This window comes from Gopherus evgoodei, chromosome 2, assembly GCF_007399415.2.
Source record: "Gopherus evgoodei ecotype Sinaloan lineage chromosome 2, rGopEvg1_v1.p, whole genome shotgun sequence".
In the NCBI taxonomy this organism is placed as follows: domain Eukaryota; kingdom Metazoa; phylum Chordata; order Testudines; family Testudinidae; genus Gopherus; species Gopherus evgoodei.
Genome location: NC_044323.1, coordinates 192,337,161 through 192,359,340, shown reverse-complemented (window position 1 = coordinate 192,359,340; position 22,180 = coordinate 192,337,161). Strand labels below are relative to the sequence as shown.

General features: G+C 37.7%; 1 protein-coding gene across 3 annotated transcripts in view; it reads right to left on the bottom strand.

Annotated features, from left to right (window-relative positions):
- Positions 1-22,180, bottom strand: part of MBP (myelin basic protein) — a 170,106-nt gene that overhangs the window by 6,429 nt on the left and 141,497 nt on the right. For all 3 annotated transcript variants that reach the window (XM_030552607.1, XM_030552608.1, XM_030552609.1), the window contains one exon: positions 1,323-1,427. In XM_030552607.1, coding sequence (XP_030408467.1) covers positions 1,323-1,427 — 105 coding nt within the window. The remainder of the gene's footprint in view (positions 1-1,322; positions 1,428-22,180) is intronic.

The window sequence follows — 22,180 nt, the reverse complement described above, 5'->3', positions numbered from 1 at the left end:
AGCAATAGATCCAGTACAACCATCAAAGGTTTGTTCTTCATTCTATAATTTGGATAATGTCTGATTTCATCTACCTTCACATTGTTGTAAGAATACCTTTCAGCTTTCTCAATAGAATATACAGTGGACATATTTTTAAAAGTTAATTCCAGTTTTAGGGGTATTCCCCATATTAAAAAATGAAAAATATTAGATCCAATAATATGTTTAGGATTGGAATGAACTTTTTAAGTGCACGCGCTATATGTTCGTCACTTTAGGTACGAATTTGTCTCCATACTGCAACACATTGGCGGTACCTTCCTTTCCTGACTGAAAATATTAACACCAGCAATGTTGATCTGGTGAAGCTGATATTAATAGAACTAGTATTAATTAATCCAAATCCATTTGCCTACGCTGTTTAAGGTTTCTTGCAATGTTATCTTTCTCATGTCTGTCTTTTGGGTCTTTGTCCCACTTTTGGGCCTCAGCAGATGGAAAGATCTGCTTCAAAGAGCATGAAGAAGGGAAAAGGGATTATCTGTGGTGCCAGTGATCATTTCACAGCTGTGATACATTTGAGGTGACCTCTCTCTAGTAGGAAGCATTCTGAAGTGCTTTCAAGTATTATTAGGCTCAGGCAGCAAAGTTTTTGATGATATCTTTGCACAGTACTCAAGGATACCATGTTGTAGAATGTTTGAGGGAGATACAGCTCTATAGTTTTCTCTGATTTTGTGTGTGGGTTTTTTTTTTTTTTTTTTTCTTTTCATATTTATATGAAGATATCCAGGTTCAAAGCTGAAGAAAATCCTTCTCCTCAAATAACATCACTCAGGAAGGGAATCAAATCTGGGCTTTTTTAGTTTAGGCCTTGAAAAGAAATGCCTTAGTCTAGCTTCTCTCTTAGAATAGAATTAATTTATTAAATCTAGTAAGTGTTATTTTAAATGGACTATGCCTTGAGCACCACTGACCTTTTTTAAACAAAACAAAAATTTGAATGTGCCTTATTTCAAGAAAGGCAAATAAAAAACTTGCAAATGGTAAAGCTGTTTAATACCATCAGTGATTAATGTTGGAAATTCAACACATTAATGGAAGACTCACCCACTTCCATCCAAAAATTTTTTGCTACATAAAACTAGAAGTTGTAATATCAAAGTAAAATAATTCTGATATCAAAATATAATTGACCCCTCAAAGGCAGAGACAGGACATTTTATCTACCAGTCTCAATTGCAACAAAATGGATAACCTGCAGGTACTGTTTAGCTGCCACTGAATCTCAAATTACATTTAACTCTGCCAGAGAACCATGAAGGGAAGGGGAAACTTACGATGTTCTTGAAGAAATGGACTACTGGGTTGTCATCACCAGGCCGCCCGTGCTGAGACCTTTGGGGCATGGAACCTACATGGCTAGCTCTGGCTGCATGTATGTCCTGAAATGCAGGGTGGATATATTAGTAAATGCACTGAGAAGACCAAGATAAATGATGACCATCTGAAAAGAAAATACACCAAGAGGCATGGTCTTAGAATAAAACTAAAAGAAAAGGGGAAAAAAACTGACAGTAAAACACATAAGAAATCTACAGAGTTTATGATCCAATGTCTTTAGTGCTATAAAAGCGCATGCACTCTTGATAGAACAGCACAGTTAAGTAATACATATGCATCTTGTGTCCATATCTGAGTGAGTGTGTGTGTTTGTGTCTGTATACACACACACACACACACACACACCCCTACCTTTAACATTATTAAGTCCAATATCGCCAGTGTTAGGCTGAGGTGGTTCAGTAACAGAAGTTAAATCTTTGCTTTCCTTGTAAGTGAAATCATAAAATTAGAGATGGAAACTGAGGTGGAAAAAGTGCCACAGCAGTAATGAGCAGAGTAGCACCTCTTTTCATTTCTAATGTGCAGCACAAATTTCGAACATTCTGTCAAGGAAAGAGCAGCCCATTTGAGGCTGAGGAGAGCTAAGTGCAACTGATGGCACTATGTCGCCTCAGCAGTGCTTCAAGTGATGAGGAGAAAAATCCAAAAAGCAGAGGCAGAACAAGAGCGAACAACCCTATTAAATTCATGGAGACTGATTAGCACAACACAACCTGTGATAAATGTTTTATACCACGGTGAAAATTGTGTCTGCTCCATTATGTGCAATTGGTGCTACATCTTGCGTTAGTATCACAAAGATGGAAATAAGAATAGTTAGATGTGACTGATCAGTGTTAAATTCATGAACAGTAGAAGGTACAGCTTTCCTTCTTGATAAACATAATATCCAAAGGCCACACCAGAAACTCCAACAGAACCAAACTAAATCACCAGGGAATAGAGAGAACCCTGAAAAGAAGGTGACATAAAGGTCCCACCAAGTATGACTACTTCCCTGAATATCTAGTGGCATTAAAGACTTCAAATTGATAAAGGATGGTACATTTCTTGCTACTCACTTAAGATCAAGCATATCTGTGCAATGAAAAAAAGTTGAGTCTCTAAAATAATAGGAAAAGGTAGACAATTAAGTTAATTAACTCTGATTTTATTTGTCACTAACAGCAAAACACACAACCTTTCTATATAACCTATCTAATGAGACAAGGTAATCTACTTGTCAAGGCACTAGACATGGACCCAGGCCTCCTGAGTTTTATCCCCAGCCCTGCTTCTGACTGACTGTATGATCTTTGACAAATAACTTAACTACTCTGGGCCAGACTTTTAAAGATATTTCAGCACCTAAATATGCAGATAAGCACCTAGTGGGATTTTCAAAAACACCTAGCTGTCTAACTCCTAATGGGGACAAATGGGCACTTTTAAAAATCCCACTAGGCACCTATCTGCATCTTTAGTTGCCAAAGTATCTTTAAAAGTCTTGGCCCATAGTTGTTGTTTGCCAAAGATCACCCAACCCATCAGGGCTGGGAGTTTTTTTTTAAAAATCTGAATGAAAAGAAAAAGCATTGTTCCTCTTGCTATAATGATGTGTATTGCATGTAATATAATCCTTAGGAAAAATGAGTTTCAAATTAGTTATTGCAGGAAAGTTCAGCTCAATATTTATTAGGTTTGCTCTCCCTGTGCCGATGGTGTATATGATCATACCACTTAAAAAGTAGGACTTTAATGGATTTTATTGGGTCTATGCAATTTTTATAACATTATGCAATCATTCTGCACTTCCTCCCACAAATTAGCTTTACTTTTCCACTTTTTAGATGATAGCCAGAGTTATGGATTCATATTACGGGGTGATAGAAAAATAACAGCTAGCAGTGAATGAAAAATGGTCTAGTTAAGACTGTGACGATGTCACTAGAATGTCCAGCTTTAGCTCACATGACTTTTTTTTTTTAAGCCAACAGGATAGCAGCATACAAATACAGGTGGTCGTATTTGTTGGGTTGATTGCTGTTTTCTGTGCATGTTCCAAATTAAACTTTTCTTTATTTTTGGGACACAGCTTCCACGAACCTCCTTTCTCTCTCATTTTTCCTTGGCTAGTGTTGCTGGTCACGTTGCAGTTGCCTCTACTGCTATGTTACTGAAGATAAAGTGGTTACTATTCTACTGCAAACTTTTCATACGCAAAGAGAGGAAGAATGAAAACAGAATACATGAAGGGCATTTGAGATTAGAGGTTGGGGAGGAAGTTATTTATTTTAAAATCTGTAGCTAATAAAGAAAGGATCACAGTCAAACAGTGATTATTTTTTTCCAAACGGGAAACGTGGATCCCACTCATGGTGTGTCGATGCCCCAGCGCAGTAGTTCAGAACACTTTTACTCTTAGTGTCCAGTAGGGATCACACTCCTTACAACCTTGTGCTCCTTGTCCTGAGAGTACAAAGAGCGCCGTGATGCCATCCACCGCTCAGTTCCTTTGGATGGACCTAGGCAGAACAGCCAGAACAATAGTGTCCCCATTTTATTTAGTTAATTTGGATAGTTACTTTTTATTTATTGTAACTTTCGTGTTCAACATTATTAGGCTGCCTTTACACTACAAGATAAATGTGATATTCCCCTGCTTATGTACACATGCAGCGTAACCATGATAGTACAAGCAGTGGCAGCAGAGGCTTGGCTTAGCTGTTCCAAGTATTAACCCCCCTGAAATGGGTAGGTACATACTCAGCACAGCTAAGCCATGCCTCTGCTGCCACTACTTGTGCTGCTGCAGCCACTCTGCTATTTATACTTGTACTATCTTGACAAGAGCTAGTTCATAGTTTAGACTCAATCTTAATGTTACCTCTTTTTTTTTTTAAAGGAAGAGAGTTACATTTTAACTTTATTTCTGTTTTAATTACGTATTAGGATTTTAGTTGAGATATGGCAGAACTGAGATTCCCCAGGCTTTAAATTATGTCCCTCTATGTGGGAGAGGGAGTGCCATTCCCCTAACGGACACTCATGGTAAGTGTCTTTATTGCATGGGTGAAGACCATGTTGTTGCCAAGCATGTGATCTGTAAATCTTCTAAAATGCTCTCACAGAAAGAGACAGTCAAGGTGAAAGTTCTTTTTTCATGGAAAAGTACATGAGGGCACTGTCAGATCCTAAGCCAAGACAATGCTGAGGAAGTTGCCCTCTACCGACACAATCTGTCTATGATCTAGTTACCAGAGATGTGACACCAAGCTCAAGAGCAACAGAAGGACCTGGAGAGGCTTTGCAAATTATTTTGGAGCAGTCAGAAATCCCTGTTGTCCGAAAAGTGAGAGACTAAATCTGTTATGACTCTTCTCTATCTCTGGTGCCTGGCAGGAGAAAGTTGTCCTAAAAGGACTCAATGAAGTCAGCACAGAAGAAATCCGTGCCAGAGCACATAGAGATGAAAGTCCTAAAACCATGACTCAGGACTTACCAAAACCATCCATCTTAGCACCAGTGCATCAATTGCAGTCTGCCCTGGCATTGTCTTTAGCAGCACTGGTTTTGATGAGAGCTTCTCACTCGGCATGTTGCAGTATAATTGTAGCCATGTTAGATATTAGAGAGAGAAGGTGGGTAAGGGAATATCTTTTATTGGACCAACTTCTGTCATCAGAGAGATGAGAAGAGCTCTGTGTGGCTCGAAATCTTGTCTCTCTCACCAGCAGAAGTTGGTCCAATAAAAGATATTACCTCACTCACATCTCTCACTCGGCATGGGCAGTTTCCACATTTCAGAGCCTTCAAAGCAGATAACTGAGACAGGATTCCTCAACTCAGATGTCTTTTGAAGGGGATTCCACAGCACCAAAAGATTTATTTACATCTCCCTCGGATATCAGAATAACTCCAGACCCTGGTTTACCATTGTTAAAATCTTCTAGTTTTGCACCGTCTAAATCTCCTCTCCATGAAAGATCAAAAATACCTGTGATAAAGATTTCTCTTCATCAGCAAAACAGTAGGGTTGTGAGTAGAGGTCCAACTCAAATTTTAAAAACTTCTGTCATCCTATCAATTGAAGGATTCTCATCAGATTGCAGTGGGAGCCCTCCACCTAAGAAGCCAGCAAAAAGAAAATATAATACAAAGGAGCTTTTAAGGGTTTAAATTCTAATTACTCTCCTTAGTGTCCCCCAAATTGGTTGAATGTGTCTTACCACATGGTCAACAACCTTGGCCATATTGGTCTCTGTGGTAGCAATATCTGCAGGATCCAGAGTAAGTTCCCCCACAGTAAATGCCATATACGTGTAAGTCACCTAATTCAATTTTTCAAGTGTCAAATCATTTCCTGTTCAGTTTACGGAAACAGAGGAACAGCATCATTCTAGTGATGGAGAGTTACCGGTTCACCAGAAAGATTAAGCTGGATGTCATTTTCTTCTTCTTTTTCTTCACCTGAGGAGGCTATTTCATCTACGTGCCTCTGACAATTGATAAATTTAAAATGTTTCAGGAATTATTGAAGTGCAGAAGGGGAAACACTATAAGAAATGGCACAGGAAAAGGCATAAACATTTGATACTTTACAACCAGCATCTCAAAATAGAGTTGCTCTTCCTATCAGTGAGGAATTTTAGAATAGAAGAAGAGCTCTAGATTACTTCGTTGATTTTCAGCTACTTCAAAACATGTTGATTGTAGATATCAAGTACCATCCGAAGGTTTTGAGTATTTATATACTTGTCCATCTCCATCTTTGTTGGTTGTCACTACTGCAAATGAAGAGTTGAAACAATTGGGAACGTCAACTCCCAAAGAGAGAGAACCAAACAGAATAGACACTTTTGGGAGGAAAATTTATTCATCAGCCTGTTTGCAAGTTAGAATAACTGATTATCAAGCTATCCTATCTAAATATGATTATCTACAATAGAACAAATATCTGACTTTAAGGACAAGTTACCTACTGAAATTAGAGATGAGCTCAGATCAATTTATGGAGGCTAGTTGATTTCTAAAATATCCCTTCAAGCTGCTCTGTATGAAACTGATACTGGTGTCTGTTCAATGGCTAAAGCTATTGTTATGAGATGTGCATCATGGTTTGCTTTATCAGATTGATACAGGGAGGTACAGACAACCACTGAAGATTTGCCATTTGATGGATTGAGCTTGTTTAGTACTAAAACACATGAGACCTTGAGTTCTTTAAAAGATTTAAGATCCACTTTTAGATCTCTAGGTTTATATACACCTGCATTTAGGAAGAAACAGTGTTGTCCACGTTCTTCTTCCTCAATATATACTAAACTTTCTCATACTTTTACCAGCAGAGATCTTCTGACCAATCCAAGAAGAGATTAAAATATCAAAAGAGAAGATGAATTCCATTGTCCTCTTTGGTAACCTCACAACCAGGACAGAGATATCAGATTTAATGTGATGGTTGAGGAACTTGGATTAATCTACAAGGAGCAATACCTATTCCTCCCTCCTTTTTGATTCTGCTTTTTCTTTTCCCAAGAGACTTGGATTAGAATCATTACAGATCAATGGACCTTTCAACTTCTCAAAGATGATTGTTTGTTTCTGCCTCCCACCCATAACTGATCCCTTTTCTCACAAGAGTATATCAAGAATTAGATGACCTAATCAGCCTAGGACAGGTTGATAGAATTGGTACCTGAAGAATTTGTGGAAAAGGACTTCTGTTTTTCTCATATAAAAAAATAAAGGCGATTGGTGTCCTATCTTAGATTTTGGGACTCCAAACAAATACATTCGGCACGCCAAGTCTTGTATGGTAACTCTTGCTTCAGTTATTCCCACTCTAGAGCCCATGGATTTGTTCTAGAGCCCATGGATTTGTTCAGGAAGCATATTTTCATGTGTTGACACATTCTGTACACAAGAAGTATCTTCAGTTTGTGGCTTTAGCAAATAATTATGAATTCCAAGTACTGCCCTTTGGGATTTCATCTGCTCTGAGGATGTTCACCAAGTGCCTATCCATACTGTATGAACAGGCAGAGAGGCACAAAATCAGACCATCTGTGTTCTGTATGGGAATGGTGTATCCAGAATTTTATCAGTCTGACAACTCTACATCTTCCAGGGTAGAGTGATGGTTTAGCAGATTCACTAAACAGAAAAGTGACCTTGTTCCATGAATGGGAATTAAAGATTAATTACTGGGGCAAATCTTCCAAAAGTGGGGGTTTCCCTAAATAGACCAGTTTGCTTTGAATCAGAACAAAAAGTGTCTGTTTTGTTATTGAGCAGGAAAGAGTCTGTTGATGTATGCTTTCCCTACTTTTCCTTTAATTCCAAGGGTGTTAAGGAAGATAAGGCAAGAAAAAGCTTGGGTTATACTGATAGCTCCTAATTGGCCTTATCAGTTCTTGTTCTCTGGTCTTCTAATAGTGTCCAGTCAACAATTTGCCATGCTGCTGATTCAGTATGACATATCGCAAAATCACAGCCTACTCCTACACTCAAATCCAGTGTCACTACATCTCATTGTTTGGATGGTGTCTGGATGTCCTTGTTAGATAATGTTCTTCAGCAGTACAGAAATATCTAACTTCAGAGCAGGAAATAACATATTCTGCAAGTGATATGTCTTTTATTCTGGGCATATTTTAGGAACATGCCTTCTTGGTGTGTTCTATTCCAATAATCTTGGATTACTTATTACATTTAAAGCACTTAGGTCTATCTGTTGCTTCAGTTAAAGTGATTTGGCAGTGATTTCAGCATTTCATCCACCAGTGGAAGGGGGTTCAGTTTTCTCTCATCAGTGAGCAGAGTTCTGAGAGGCTTAGTTCGAGTTGTTAGTCCTGTAAGAGAAATTGCTCCCACATGGGATTTAAATCTAGTGCTTTCTTCTCTGATGGAACTCCCTTTTGAATCTCTAGCAAGCTTCCCAATTCAGCAATTTTGGCAATGAAAGTGGCATTTTTGGTGGCTATTACCTTAGCAAGTAGAATAAGTGAACTACAAGCATTAATTATAAACCCTCCTTACAAGGCTTTTCATATAGAGAGGGTGACTGAGACATCATCTGTCCTTCATTCCAAAAGTAGTATTAGACTTTCATATCAGTTTATTATTTTACCAGTCTTCTTTCCACGACCTCATTCATCTCAGCTGAAGTTAAATTACATGTGTATCTTCAATGTCATACGGTCATTGTTATACTATCTCGATAAAACAAAATCTTTTTGGAAGACTTCAAGACGTTTTTTATTGATTATAGAAATAAATCTAAAGGAGGGGCTATTTCATCTCAAAAGCTTTCAAAATGGGCATCTGATTGTATTAGGACTGTATATGATATTAATAAGTCCTTTAAACATTCTCATTCATTCACAAGCAACATGGGTTGCATATCTAAGTTGAGAGCCAATACCGCAGATTTGCAGAGCAGCTACCAGAACTTTGAGCTCATAAATTTACAAAGCATTATTTGTTAATGAATGCTTCTCGATTGGTTGCTCATTTTGGAAGGGAGGTTCTGCAGTCTCTTTTCAATTAACTCTTCACACCCACCTCAGTTTATGGTTACTGCTAGCTAATCACCATGACTGGGATGCACTTGTGCAGTACTTAAAGAAGGAAGAGTGATTATTTACCTCATAGTAACTGTGGTTCTTTGAGAAGTCTGGACATGTTGCTCCTATGGCTCACTTTCCTTCTTGCAATTCAGAGTCTTACACGATGGATTCTGGGTAGTGAACAAACTGAGTGGCAGTTGCAGTCACTGGTTTTTTTGCCCTTAGGAGGGGGATCATGAGGACTTGAGAATAAGCATGACCTCTACTGGACACTACTAGTGAAAATGTTCCAAGCTATTGCAGTGGGGTCACCACACACCATGACTGGGATCCACATGTGCAGATATCTCAAAGAATCACAGCTACCACAAGGTAAGTAACCACTCTATATTTTATATTCAGCCCTTATGAACAAGAGACAGCAGGAAGGAATTTAAATGGGAAAGCTTCACTTATTCATACTCCCAAGGAATAAAAATGAGTGCTCAAGCATGTTTCATGTCCCAAAATGAATCCTGAAGTGCCACTGTTTTAAATCATTCCCAGCTCCCTTCCTTCATCTTGAGCTAAATTATATTTTAACCATTTGGCTATGGTTTTATCCTACAGTTATCTAGTTTAAAAAAAAAATCTCCAAGCCTTCATTAATTAGACTTAACTAGCCATTTTGCAGTGGTATATGTGATGTCACTGGCTAAAGGCCTGTGAGATCCTGGGTTCTTTGCAGAGTAAATAAAGTGGAATTAGAAAGTGAGCAGTGGAAATTGTCATGAATAAGATTTCTTATTTTCTCATTTTCTATATGTTAATGATGACTTAAAAATTAGGTGTAAATCACTATCTAGGTCTATAATCAGTCACTGGTATACAGCGTATGCCAGTAATCTGGTTTATTGAAAAGGATATCATGCAAAGTATACAGCGAATTAAATATTATGGACATAGATTCTGCTGTTTGTAGTGCCAAAAATTTCATTACAACGGTTAGCTTTTTGATATGGTCCTTTTTAAGAGGGATGAACTAGTCATGGGACCTAAAACCAGGAACTGGGCTGTTGTTCCTGCTGTGACCGTCCTGTGACAGAGTTCAACAACTTGTGTTTATCAGTTCTCCAGATGCAGTGCTTGCTTCTTGTATTAACCTCTGTAAATACATTATTCTAAATTTGAAGCAACAGGTAATTCATTACCTTATTTCCTCTTAATTTAGGTTGCATTTGTAAACTACTGTATTTACTCCCTTTTTGAGCTGCACTTTATGCTTTTTATTACTGTGCAGGCTCTAAGACTCAAAATCAATGAAAAAGAAAGTAATATTGGAAAACCATTTCTTAGAATCACAAAAAACAAACAACAAAACCTACAACCAATGAAAATCAGTTCACTGAAAGGCTATAGTGCATTGTCTGAGGGTGCTTAAAAAAAGAAATAACCCTGCTGAGTTATTTACTTAATTCTTGCTGTTACACAATTTTAAATTAGTTCATTCAGTCAATTAGTTTTATATCAATACATGCTGAAGACTGCCATACCCTAGTTTACTTTTGAAGTAGGTGCTATGCACTAATTGAAATGATGGGCATCAATATGAAAACCTAATAAATATGAAGGGCACACTGCACATCAACTATATTTAAAAAAGAGGCCATATTTAGCCTTTGTTGCTTCCTTGTGATACCGGAAGTTTCCACTCCATACAGTGTGATATTAGTCTTTATCACTAGATGGAGCTGTGACACACAGGTTACCAGTTCAAGTTTGCAGCACCTTATCAGGCAATTTCACAGGATTTTCCATGCCTCATACCTATTATAAATGTTAAACTTCTACATCAGTTTTAATATTGTGCACCAACTGCAGGTCCTCGGGTAATCATTAATAAGGCAAGATTAATTTCCGTATGTTACATTCAATGTACATGTTCACAAAGTCTAGTCTTGAACTGAGACCCTTTGAATTAATGAATTGCTTTGTGAAGTCAGAGGGATTTGGCCATTTGCTTGCAGGTTCATTTTAAAATAGTTTGCTGACATAAGAGAAGTGTGTGAGTTTTATGCTCACTGAATACTTTACATTGTAGTCAACAACAAAGAGACAGCCTTCTGTCCAAATGGCGCATTCAGAAACAGAGTTTACATCTAAAAACTTAGGCCAACGTAGCTACCCTGCTCAGGGATGAGAGACATAATTAATCCAAACTAAGACCTGGTATAGACCCTGCTAGGTCGATGGAAGAATTCTTCTGTCAACCTAGCAAAGCTTCTCGAGGGCGTGAGAAAAACCCCTTCCATCACTGCAGCAAGCATTTACACTGCAGCCACGCCACCATAGTGCTTGTAGAGTAGGCATACCCAAAGACTCCATTCCCCAATATTCACAGAAAGCTTGGTGTCAGGGCCTCAATCAGCTGATCCTAGTGAATGAACCCTGCTCTGTATTCCAGAGAGAGGTGAAAAGCAAAGGTCCCTCTGTTTGACTAGTTTCATGCTACAGCATATGCATTTGCCTGTTTTTGTGGGAGAACTTCCTAGACCTAGATTTCAATACATCAGTTTGTGACTTCATTGTGAAATTGGTAGATATAGTATCACTAATTTAAAAAAGAAACTTCTAAGAATTTCTTCGGGAAACTTTGTTAATTAGCCAAGAACAAATTTTCATTTCACTTACTGCAGATACTGTGTATAATATATAGGTCAAAATTTTTCAAATCTGGTTACCTTCTGGTTCAGGAGTGGCCGGATTTTTAAAGGTTCTGAATACCTGCACCTCGAACCAACTTAAAAGAGAGTTGTGGGTGCGCAGCACTTCTGAAATCAGATCTTGTCTTTGGATGCCTAAATATGGGTCTAGCTTTTGGCACTCAAATTCAGAAATTGTGTGTAGCTGATGTCTCTGTACCATCATCTGAAAAGAGAGTCAGAGAGAACACTACTTGGGTAGTTCGTTGCTGGTTATTTTGGGAATTCCAAGACTGTTCGTTTTACTCATTAAGATGGGCCAAAGCCACACTGTTTTGAGTCGCGACATTACAACTACCTCATAGTTCAGATTTTGATGTCCCTTACTGCAGGTGAAATTGCCAGTACAAAATATGTACCTGATTTGGTGTTCTGTTTTTGAACCTTTGCCTCCCGTACTTTGAGGATTTGTTAAAATGCCTTTTTTCCCCTTCGGATTTATTAGCAATGAGTTTGATATTTAACTCATCAACCCCCAGTGATGTTGGTTTGTCCATAGCCATAACTGTATTCATTCATCTTGAATGGAACTACTCTCATGAATAAAATTACCCGTGCAGATTTGAGCAGTAAAATGTCTTTTTCGTGTCAGACAGCAAAGTTGGATTCTGCCATTGTTTCATTTAAATTTCATGAATATTGGCTTTACAACTTGTATAATTGGGCTCTAAGTCAGACAGAGATAAAGAAATAACCTTGAGTTTGTTGGAGAGGGAAATTGACAGACAAGCACTTTAATTGTTAACAGCAGTTTTACCATTATATGTCCTCCCTGTGCTCTACCTCCATCCTGTAACTTATGTATTGACACTGCCCACATTAATATACTCCAAGGGCTGTCTTAGAGAAACAGCAAAGCCCACTTTTCAACACAATACTATGAATCAAAGTTTCATTCTCATCCACATTGGGTTTTGGGCAAAGTGAGGAAGTTTCTAATTTAGTCTTTATACCTCTGCCATGACACATTTTCAGGTACAATGGGTGCTTAATTTAATACTTGCATAAAACAGCTCTCCATTTATGCTGGTTTATAAACCATAATCTGTTAGTGTACATATCACATCCGTTTCAACTGTCTTACGCAACACTTCACCGAAAAACCAATACTATGCTTACTGGCACTTGTCATCCTTTTGTGGTTCTTTGATCATAATCAGTAACAGGCATATAAGTGGTAGTACTAAAACATATCCCACAAAATACTTGTCTGACTTCCCTTGGTACAAACATGACGATAAATCCTGCAATGCTTACTCATGCAATTCAACAAAGTTTATTTTCAAACACATAAAAAACTTTTAATGGGAGTGAACTGCCATTTGTGCCTTTGAAAATCTTACTGTAACAGGATTGCTTCTATAAATACATAAATAAATAATGGCAAGTAAATGTAGTATCAAACCTTGAATTATCAGTAAATATTTAAAATGTAATAGTGGCAATAATATTCTAAAGATCAGGCTTAAATTAATTTTAAAACAATTTTTAACCTTTGTTATAAATAACACATCTGGAATTTAGATGAGGAAAACTGAAGTCATTTTTATAATTTAATTTACTTTTCACAATGTATGCTATTGTTTATTTGTTGAGTTTCTCCATATGGAGGATGAAAATGAACTAGTTATGTTCATTGAGCTGGGTGCAAACAAATAATATGTGTTTTAATACTAATAAATGTATACATCTATGAATGGAGAATGCAGGCTATACTGACAGGATAGATGGGGGAACTGTATCCTGGGAAGCAGTAATAATGAAAATAACTTTGGGATTTGTGGTGTATAATCAGCTGAATGAATGCTCCCTGTGCGATACTGTGGCCAAAAGGGCTAATTCAGTCCTTAGATGCATAAACGGTAATCTTGAGTAGAAGTAGAGAGGTTAGGTTACCTCTTTATTTGGCACTGGTGTGACTATTGCTGGAGTAGCGTCCACTGTTGATGTCCACAATTCAAGAAGGATGTTGATAAATTGGAAAGGGCTCAGAGAAGAGCCACGAGAATGATTAAAGGATTAGAGAATATGCCTTATAGTGACAGACTCAAGAAGTTCAGTCTATTTAGCATAACAAAGAGAAGGTTAAATGTTGGTTGGTTGATTACAGTGTGTAGGTTCCAAATGGAGTACAAATATTTGAAAATGGGCTCCTTGAGCTAGCAGAGAAATTTATAACACAATCCAATGGCTCGAAGTTGAAGCTGGACAGATTCAGACTGGAAATGAGATGTGCATTTTAACAATGAGGGTAATTACAGTACCCACTGGAACAATGTACCAAGAGTTGTGGTGGATTCTCTATCACTGACAAATTTTAAATGAAGACTGGATGTTTTTCTAAAAGATCTGCTCTAGGAATTACTTGGGGGAAGTTCTATGGTCTGTGTTATAGAGGAGGTCAGAGTAGATTACAATGGTCCCTTCTGGCCTTGGAATTTGTGAACTGTAGATTGTAGTCAGTTTCCTGGAAATTTCACGTTATAGCTCTCATGCATTAGCACAGTATCATTAGCATGAGCTTTGAACACTGAAGGAAAATGTAACTTTGGAATTAAAAAGAACAAAAACACTCCTGGAAATCTTTCAATCGGCTGTATGTTTTGAAATAACTTTTTTACTTGAGGCCAAATTTGCATGACAAGGTCCTTTTCAGAGGAAACTGCTTTAAAATCATTTTACTGGTGTTATGTTTTTATTTAAAAATTAATCTGCTTGAAAGGGACTCAATTTGTGATGAAGATACATGCCCATGAGAGACTGAATTGATACTTCCAGTTCATTTTATATGGGCTATCACACATATAGCAACAATTATTTGCTGTTATTTAAGTTGGTCTTATTAATCTTCTATGAAAGACTGAGCACTCTCTGCTCCCACTGATGTTAAGGGAGCTGACATCCTTGCAGTATAATCTCTCCCTAGGGTGGGTATGACCTAACAATTTAGAAGTGAAATGCTCTATTACTAACCCCCTGTGCTGTCTAGCTCCTCAATCCTCTGCAACTGGCAGTTTAATGAGTAACTAATTTGTTTTGTTTTGTCAAATAGATTTAAGAATGCTCTCTTACTAACATCTCTGCTGTCACCAGTTTAAATAAAGAACATGAAATAGGCTTAAATCCTGAGCAAGAGATTTTATTGTAATATAGAAACTTGTCAGCTACAACTTCCCAGGACTCATTTTCAACTAATCTTATAAGTGAAAATGGGTCGTGGGTGAGAGTGGCTAGAGGCTCTCATAGTGCAAGCCTGTTTAGAGTTGTGTATATTCTGCAAGAAGCTGTAGTATTATTATTTTTATTAATGTAGCATCTAGAGACCCCCCAACTGAAATTGGAGTCCCATTGTGCTAGGCACTATATAAACATGGTGTAAGACAGTTCCTGAATAGCCAAAAAGCCACGAAAGGGGCAATAGCACAATAAGTCAAGGGACACATGCCAACTTGAGTTTGTGGCTAAAAGTAAAGTAAGTGGCTTGATTTTCAGAAGACTAATATTTGACCTAAAATGTTAGAGGTTGAACTGCACAGCAAATACTGAGTTAAACAGATTTCTGTGCAGCATGTACCTGTTAATAAGTCTGTGGGTAGTATTCAGCATTAGTCATTTAAACTTACCTATTCAAATATTTCCCCCTCTGTGCAAGTCAGTGGGTGCTTCCTGAATGGCTGAAAACATCCCCAAATCCAGTATCAATAGTGCTACAGGTTTCAGTACAATTGATGAAATAAATCCATGGCATTTAGAAGTTATAGAATTATGCACTCTGGGTTATCATCAGTGGACTCAATCGGGCTAGTGAGACCCTTTGCCGCAGAGATCTCTGCTAAACTTTATTTGTGCTTTGGAGTGCAGTTTTAATGCCTTTTGGGGGGGAAGGGCCTTTGATGGGTTCATTTTTGGGGAAAAAATTGCATAAAAGTCAGGGTGAGCTGACTTTCCAAATCAGAGACTTGCACAAGTGAATCAGGCAGGGGGAAAAGTACCAGTATGTTATCTAAAGAAAATGTGAGAATGGATTGTTATACCTAATAAAGTGGATCAAAGGAAAGCTGCCTCTCACAGTATACTGAACTCAACAGATTTGCTGTAATGAAAGGGACCAGTGGGGTTATCACACCTTGTGTGATAGGAAACACTACAGAAGCCTGTTATAATCAAGTGATGATTAGTGTCCATCTTTGATGTTAGAACATTCTTAACGAATACTTTAAAAGATTTCCCCAAAGTTGCCGTCAGTTTAGTCTATTTTATTGTATCATTAATGTTTCTTGGGAAGATTAGGGAATTTTTTTGCAGCAAATGTCCATGATTGAGAAAATCACTCAAGTGTTCTTAATACTGGGCAAACAATCTAAGTAGCTATGCTGGAGGTAGTAATATCCTTACAGACTGAAAGTTGTTGGTCTTTTTCTGTTTTCATTAAGCAGTGCAATGAATCCAAATCATCTTTCTGGTGCTTAAGGTGAGTGTTTTGTGTAATTTGGGAAAATTAAAAACCCCTCAGATCTTTGAGCCATACAGGAATATATATAGTTGAGATTCCATCTTACATTGAAAGAATATAATATATTAGGAGTGAGTCTAAGTGTTGAATTCAAGTGTTTTCACTCTTGTAGATTATATAGTACACATAGAATTAATTATCTTTTCCTTTTGTTGGCTGATGATCCTGTATTGAAAGGTAAAATTTGCTAAAGAATGTCAGACTTTGTTTCCATTATGGTATGTGTAAGAAACACAAAAAAGCTGATCTAAAGTTCATCAAACAGGAAAAGTAAAGGTGATGGCCTTCACTCAGAGTGAAAGCAACAATGGAATTGCTTATTGGCAACAAGTATCTAATGTGTCATATTACCCAAGAGTGTAGTAAAAGTTATGAACAAGATGCATGGATCTCTACCATTAGTATCAAACCCGCTTATGAAATGTGCAGTAGCTAATGGTTAAACCCAACAAGAAATTTATATTGACAGTGATTAATGGAATAAAATCAGCTCTGAGGTGTTTAAGTGGTGGACAGGATTTATGCTGGTCTTCTGTACAAGGGTGAATTTCACCTTAACTTATAATACAGCCATATAGAATGTGCTTCTGAACTTCGGGGAAGTTTGGTTCAAACATTGTATTAAACCTGAGCTAACTGAATTAAACCCTGGATCCAAATTCTCCTCCAGAGAGTTTAGATTCAGATTTGAACTTTGTACATTAGGCCCACCTCAAAACATAATGCCAAATCCTTGATTCCTGAATAGAGATTTACAGAGAGGAATTGTGCATGTGTGAATAGGGTGAAACTTGGTGCCCAAACCTGAGCTCCTTAGTCATTCCTTCACTTAGTGCTTACCTTGACAAACTTGTGTTTGCCTGTGGGTAGATGCAGATTAGAAATACTCATTTTGAACATGTGAATTCAGGTGTCAGCATGCTCAGTGTGCACACACTACATTTCGATAAGAACACCTATTTCCTTCATGGAAAATATGGCCCAGTCTCCTTAGCAGCACCAAAAATTTGCTGCCACCCCAAGGCTTGGGCACAGGTGACAATGGGCTCAGCATTCATTTTGGTTGCAAATAGTAGAAGTTGGTACTGCATTTCAGGACCTTTACCCCCTGACTGTTGTTTAGCTCCCTTAATGAGGGAACAGTGGGATGGCATTGATTTTAGATGAGGCTGAACCCCTACTGCTTTACATATCAGCATTACAGAACTATGGGTCCATTTAGACAAAAGGTGGTGCTCTCATTTTAACTTGAGTGCCAATTAATTTGTTTGCTAATACCTTTGCAGATGCTATTCTAGACACTCCACAAATGTTTGTGGTTTGTCTTTGACAAAAATCTAGTGAAGACACTGCAAGCATAGTATTTCAGTGTGTCAGCAGGATGCTGCTCTTTTCTCCACCTGCAGGCCTGAAACTGACATAAAATAAAGGTTAACAATTATATCATTTATTTCATCTTTCACTTCTTTACAAAAATTAACTCACTGAGCCCCACAACTCCCCAGTGAGGTGGGTAAGCACATTATCATCCTGGTTTGAGGAAACTGAGATAGGTAAAGTGACTTCCACAAGGTGGCACAGCAGGTCATTTGCAAGAGAAATAAGATGACTTTAGGATCTTTAAAGCCTAGCCCAGTAATGAATATTTATCTTCCTGGGAAAGATGAGATGATATAGAGCCAAAAAGATAGGTGGAGAGAATAAATGATAGAGAAAGATGATGACAGAGTTAACAGTAATACAGTTGACTGCAGAAACAGACAGGCAGAAAGGTGATAGTGATGATCCTGAGTCACATTTTCACTTAACTCTGTTGTTCCACAGTTCATTATGGATTACATGGGACACTACAAGTTTTAATATTTGCTTTGTGAACCATTTGAACATTGTTGCTTTGACAGTGTTACTTTGCGATGAATCTTGAATAATTCATTCATCCAGAAAATGTTTGAGAGTTGAACCTGGCACCTAGAAAATGCTAGCATTTCTCTCTGTGCCGCCCACCCCCACTGTTTCAGCTACCTAGTTTTACCCAGGCTTGTTTTCTACTATCCATGTGGTTTTAGGAGTGTGAAAAATATTGGTGAGAACTTGATTATGCTTTTAGCTGCCCAAAGGTATTTTGACAACTGTAAATGAAAGAGGGGAACTACAGAGACGGGGTTTGTTAAACAGGTAGGGATCAAGCATTCTATCTCTCTACACAATGTAACAGTGTATTTCATGGTCATTGTCAAATTGCTTCAACAGAGAAAACTTGCAACAGCATGGAGGTTCTAGTAAAAGAGTTAAAGGAAAAAAAAATTATTGGATGGAAAGCTGAACTCAATTACTCAAATATAAAATGAGTAGCTCTGAAAAGCAACATTTCTGGCTGGACAGTGGGTATTATCAGGGCCTAGTTAAGGCCTGGAATTTCAGAGTTTTATAAAACAGTACATGTAAAAAACTTGGATGAAAATTTCAAATGAAAGCTAGAAAACTTTGCTAATTATACCTACAATCATGGTACTAAAGGGCAGGAAACCTGGTCTGGATTCTTGACTACTGCAGGCTTGTGGCATGACCTTGGCCAACTCATTTAACCTCTGAGTTTTCTCCATAGGTTACTAATATCTACCTCACAAGAGTGCTGCAGGGTAAGGTCATTTTCTTTGCGATCCTGGGATGGAAGGTGCTGTGGCATCTGAGAGAAGAATAATTGATTATAAAAACTGGGGACACAGCAAATAATGAAGAACTACTATAGTCAGATACCGCGGTGGTCAGCTGGGCTAGTGAGTAGAAAATACCATTTAATCTAGTCTACACTACAACAGTAGGGTTAATTTATGCCTGAATTAAGGAGCAAAGAGCGTACTGGATGATGCCCTCTAGTGCATAATGGGTGAAATTCACTCCTGTATAGAGAAGTCTTTTGTATCACATAAATCTCACCATTTGATCTTGAATGGAATTAGTTTGTACCCAAGCCCTCTACACAGGGTGATATTCACCCTTTGTGTGTATAGTTTGTTCACCTTTCAGGAAGGTTACTGTTGCTCTGCAGAGGGTTCTGTGTATTTATTTAAATATAAATGCCTCAAACACTGGGTATATCATAGCAAAATAAAATCAATATATCCTCATACTTGGTTGGGTGACAGAGCCTGGTCAAGTCTTGCTTTGCTTCCTGAAAGCAGGCCGAGCATCTGGCAAAACATCAGAATGAGTTCCAGAGGCCCTCTACTGAATACCCTGGCTCAGGTGCTGACGCTGTATCACTGATCTGACAACAAAAGTGACCAAGTAAAAGCCTTTGTTCCAATCAGATACTAATAGAGGTCAATTTATTCTTCTGGAGGGATGTGATGAGGATGATGATGATAAAGGTTACTGGCAGAGGGCTCAAGACAAAGGGAGCCAGATCTTAAAAATTTTTTGGAGTATCATGGTTGTTCGGGCAGAACTATGTCAAAGAATAGCTTATGGAATACATTGTTGAGCTTCAGAGAAAGAGGAAACAATTCACAGAGCAGGAAGCATAGATTTAGATCAAATGTAAAATGTGTGTATAGCCAAATGTACTCTTGCAGTCTGTCATGTTTTCAAAATTATCCATTCAAACAATTCTTGATTTTCAACCCCTCCTCCTCTAGTCTGGTTTCCAAATAGTACTTGCTCTGGGTAATAATCTTGGCAATTTCTAATACAAGTCAAATCGTTCATAGGCACAAACAAAATGCAGTTGTCATGCTCCCACCTGCTCTCCTTAGTTGTTGGCTTGTGCTACATTTTTGTATACTGCAGCGTATCTTTTCCCTTGCCTGATAATTTGCAGTAGTTGCCATCAATATGTAATGTTTTATGTAATTTAATACATGATAATGAGAATTGCCTCTGACTTGCAATATAAAAATAGAAACCAGACAACTACAGAGCAAATCTGAAATGGTGCTGGTACCAAAATTACAAATGATATGAATCCCTAAACAGAAGTGGCAGCCCAGACAACATGCATTTATTCACTGTAGATCAGAGGTTAGCAAACTGGGGGTTGGGAACTGTCAGCCTCCACCCCAAACCCCGCTTTGCCTCCAGCATTTATAATGGTTTTAAAAAGTGTTTTTAATGTGGCGGGGGGGGAGGGGCGCACTCAGAGGCTTGCTGTGTGAAGGGTGTCACCAGTACAAAAGTCCGAGCACCCCATTGTCAATCATTCTGTGTGTTCTTTTGCTGAGTATACATTCACTGTATTTTAATATTTTCCAAAGAGAAATAACTCTGGAATGTTCCACCAAGAGTGCCTCCAACTCCCTCACCAATCACTCCAGTGTGCTGAGATGGCAATCTTTACTAAATAAGGACCCAATCCTGCTCTGACGAAGGTAAATTAGAAATATGACTTCTTGAACATGAGTAGTCCCATGATATTCACCAAAAACGTACACATTCCTAATTCACACTGATTTTTTCCTGGAGCTCAGCTAAATCTAATATTCAGCCTCTCTCATTAATGAGTTTTGACTGTTAGATCCACCAACTTAAGCAGCTTATCTTTTTCTGTCCCCTGATGCTGGTGACCATTTCATATGTATCACAGTATATAATGAGTAAAAATTAAAGGGACTTAGCTGCATTGTTAATACAATAAGATAGTTAAAAAAAAACTAAGGAATTAGTACACCAGATCTGTGATTTTAATAAATGAATATAAATGTTGAAGCACATATAAAGCAAAAGATGAAAAACAAAATAATGTTATATTACAGCCTCCATAAAGCTGGCATCATTGAATACATTAAATACTTTTTTTTTTTTTAACAAGCCCATCATTTATACATGAGGTCAGCGTACAAAAACAGTGGATAACACAAGAGGATTTTCCCCCCAAGACAACTAAGAATTAAGAGGAAGGTCACAGTAAATAATTACAATCTGAGCATTTACTATACTTTGGAAGTCTGTTGCTCATTATGATAACACAACTTTAAATTAGAACAAGCATAGACTGAGCTGATATTTTTCCAGACCCTCAGTGCACTGGGTGTATTGTGTTAGACTCTTGAACAAGAGAGACAGTAGGGTGGGGTTTACGCATTGAGATATGGAATAAAAGGATTTTTCTGTTAAAAGAACACAATTAAATAGCTGTGATTCTAACAAATCTATGTACATTTATTATTTGAAGATTTCTGCTGGGCATTCCTTGGTGAACAAACTTTGTTTGCAGTATTAAAACCACTATTTTGCCCAATTTATCAATGAGCTCAATGTAATAAATACTCTACATACTGCTTCACACATTGGGAAAGGAAAGCCTATGTCCTGATGCTGTATTCTTTACACCCCTGTAACTTCCTTTGGCTATGTGAGAAATGTAGGTCCTATGCAGATAGCACATGAGTGTGAATGTAAAAATGTGTACTTACTGAGCAGTAATGCAAACAGCAGATACACATGGCTGTGAAATGCCAAAGGCTGTATTAGTAATCAAGTCTGGCCCTTGAGTTATTATTTAAGGTGTTTTTCATAGGTTCCACCATACCATACAAACCTAGTTCAAGTTTATTAGGCTAGCAGATAATGTTAAAAGTTTGGGGTATAAAAGTTACTGGCTAACAATCCAAGATGTAGAAAACACAATAATTTCGCCATTAAAATCAAGAAATAAAAATTCTGATAATGTAATTTGCAAATTTAGTCTTTTGAAAAAGCACATTGTAAGCATAAACTTTAAATGGGGATTGGACAGATCTGATCATCCTGACTGTTCCAAATTGTTTTAATCCATTTTAAAAATTGAAATTTGCCCTGTTAAATTCTATAGAGATGAAAAAGGAAACACTACTACTAGCTACCACTAACACCTCAAAGAAACTTTGTCTTGCATTGAGTATTTTTGTAGGGCCTTGATTCCGTCATCCTTACTTAGCCTTACTCCACCAGTAGTGATAATGATTCTGCCACAAGCACAGCAGATTCGGGCCCTATATGATTACGTAACA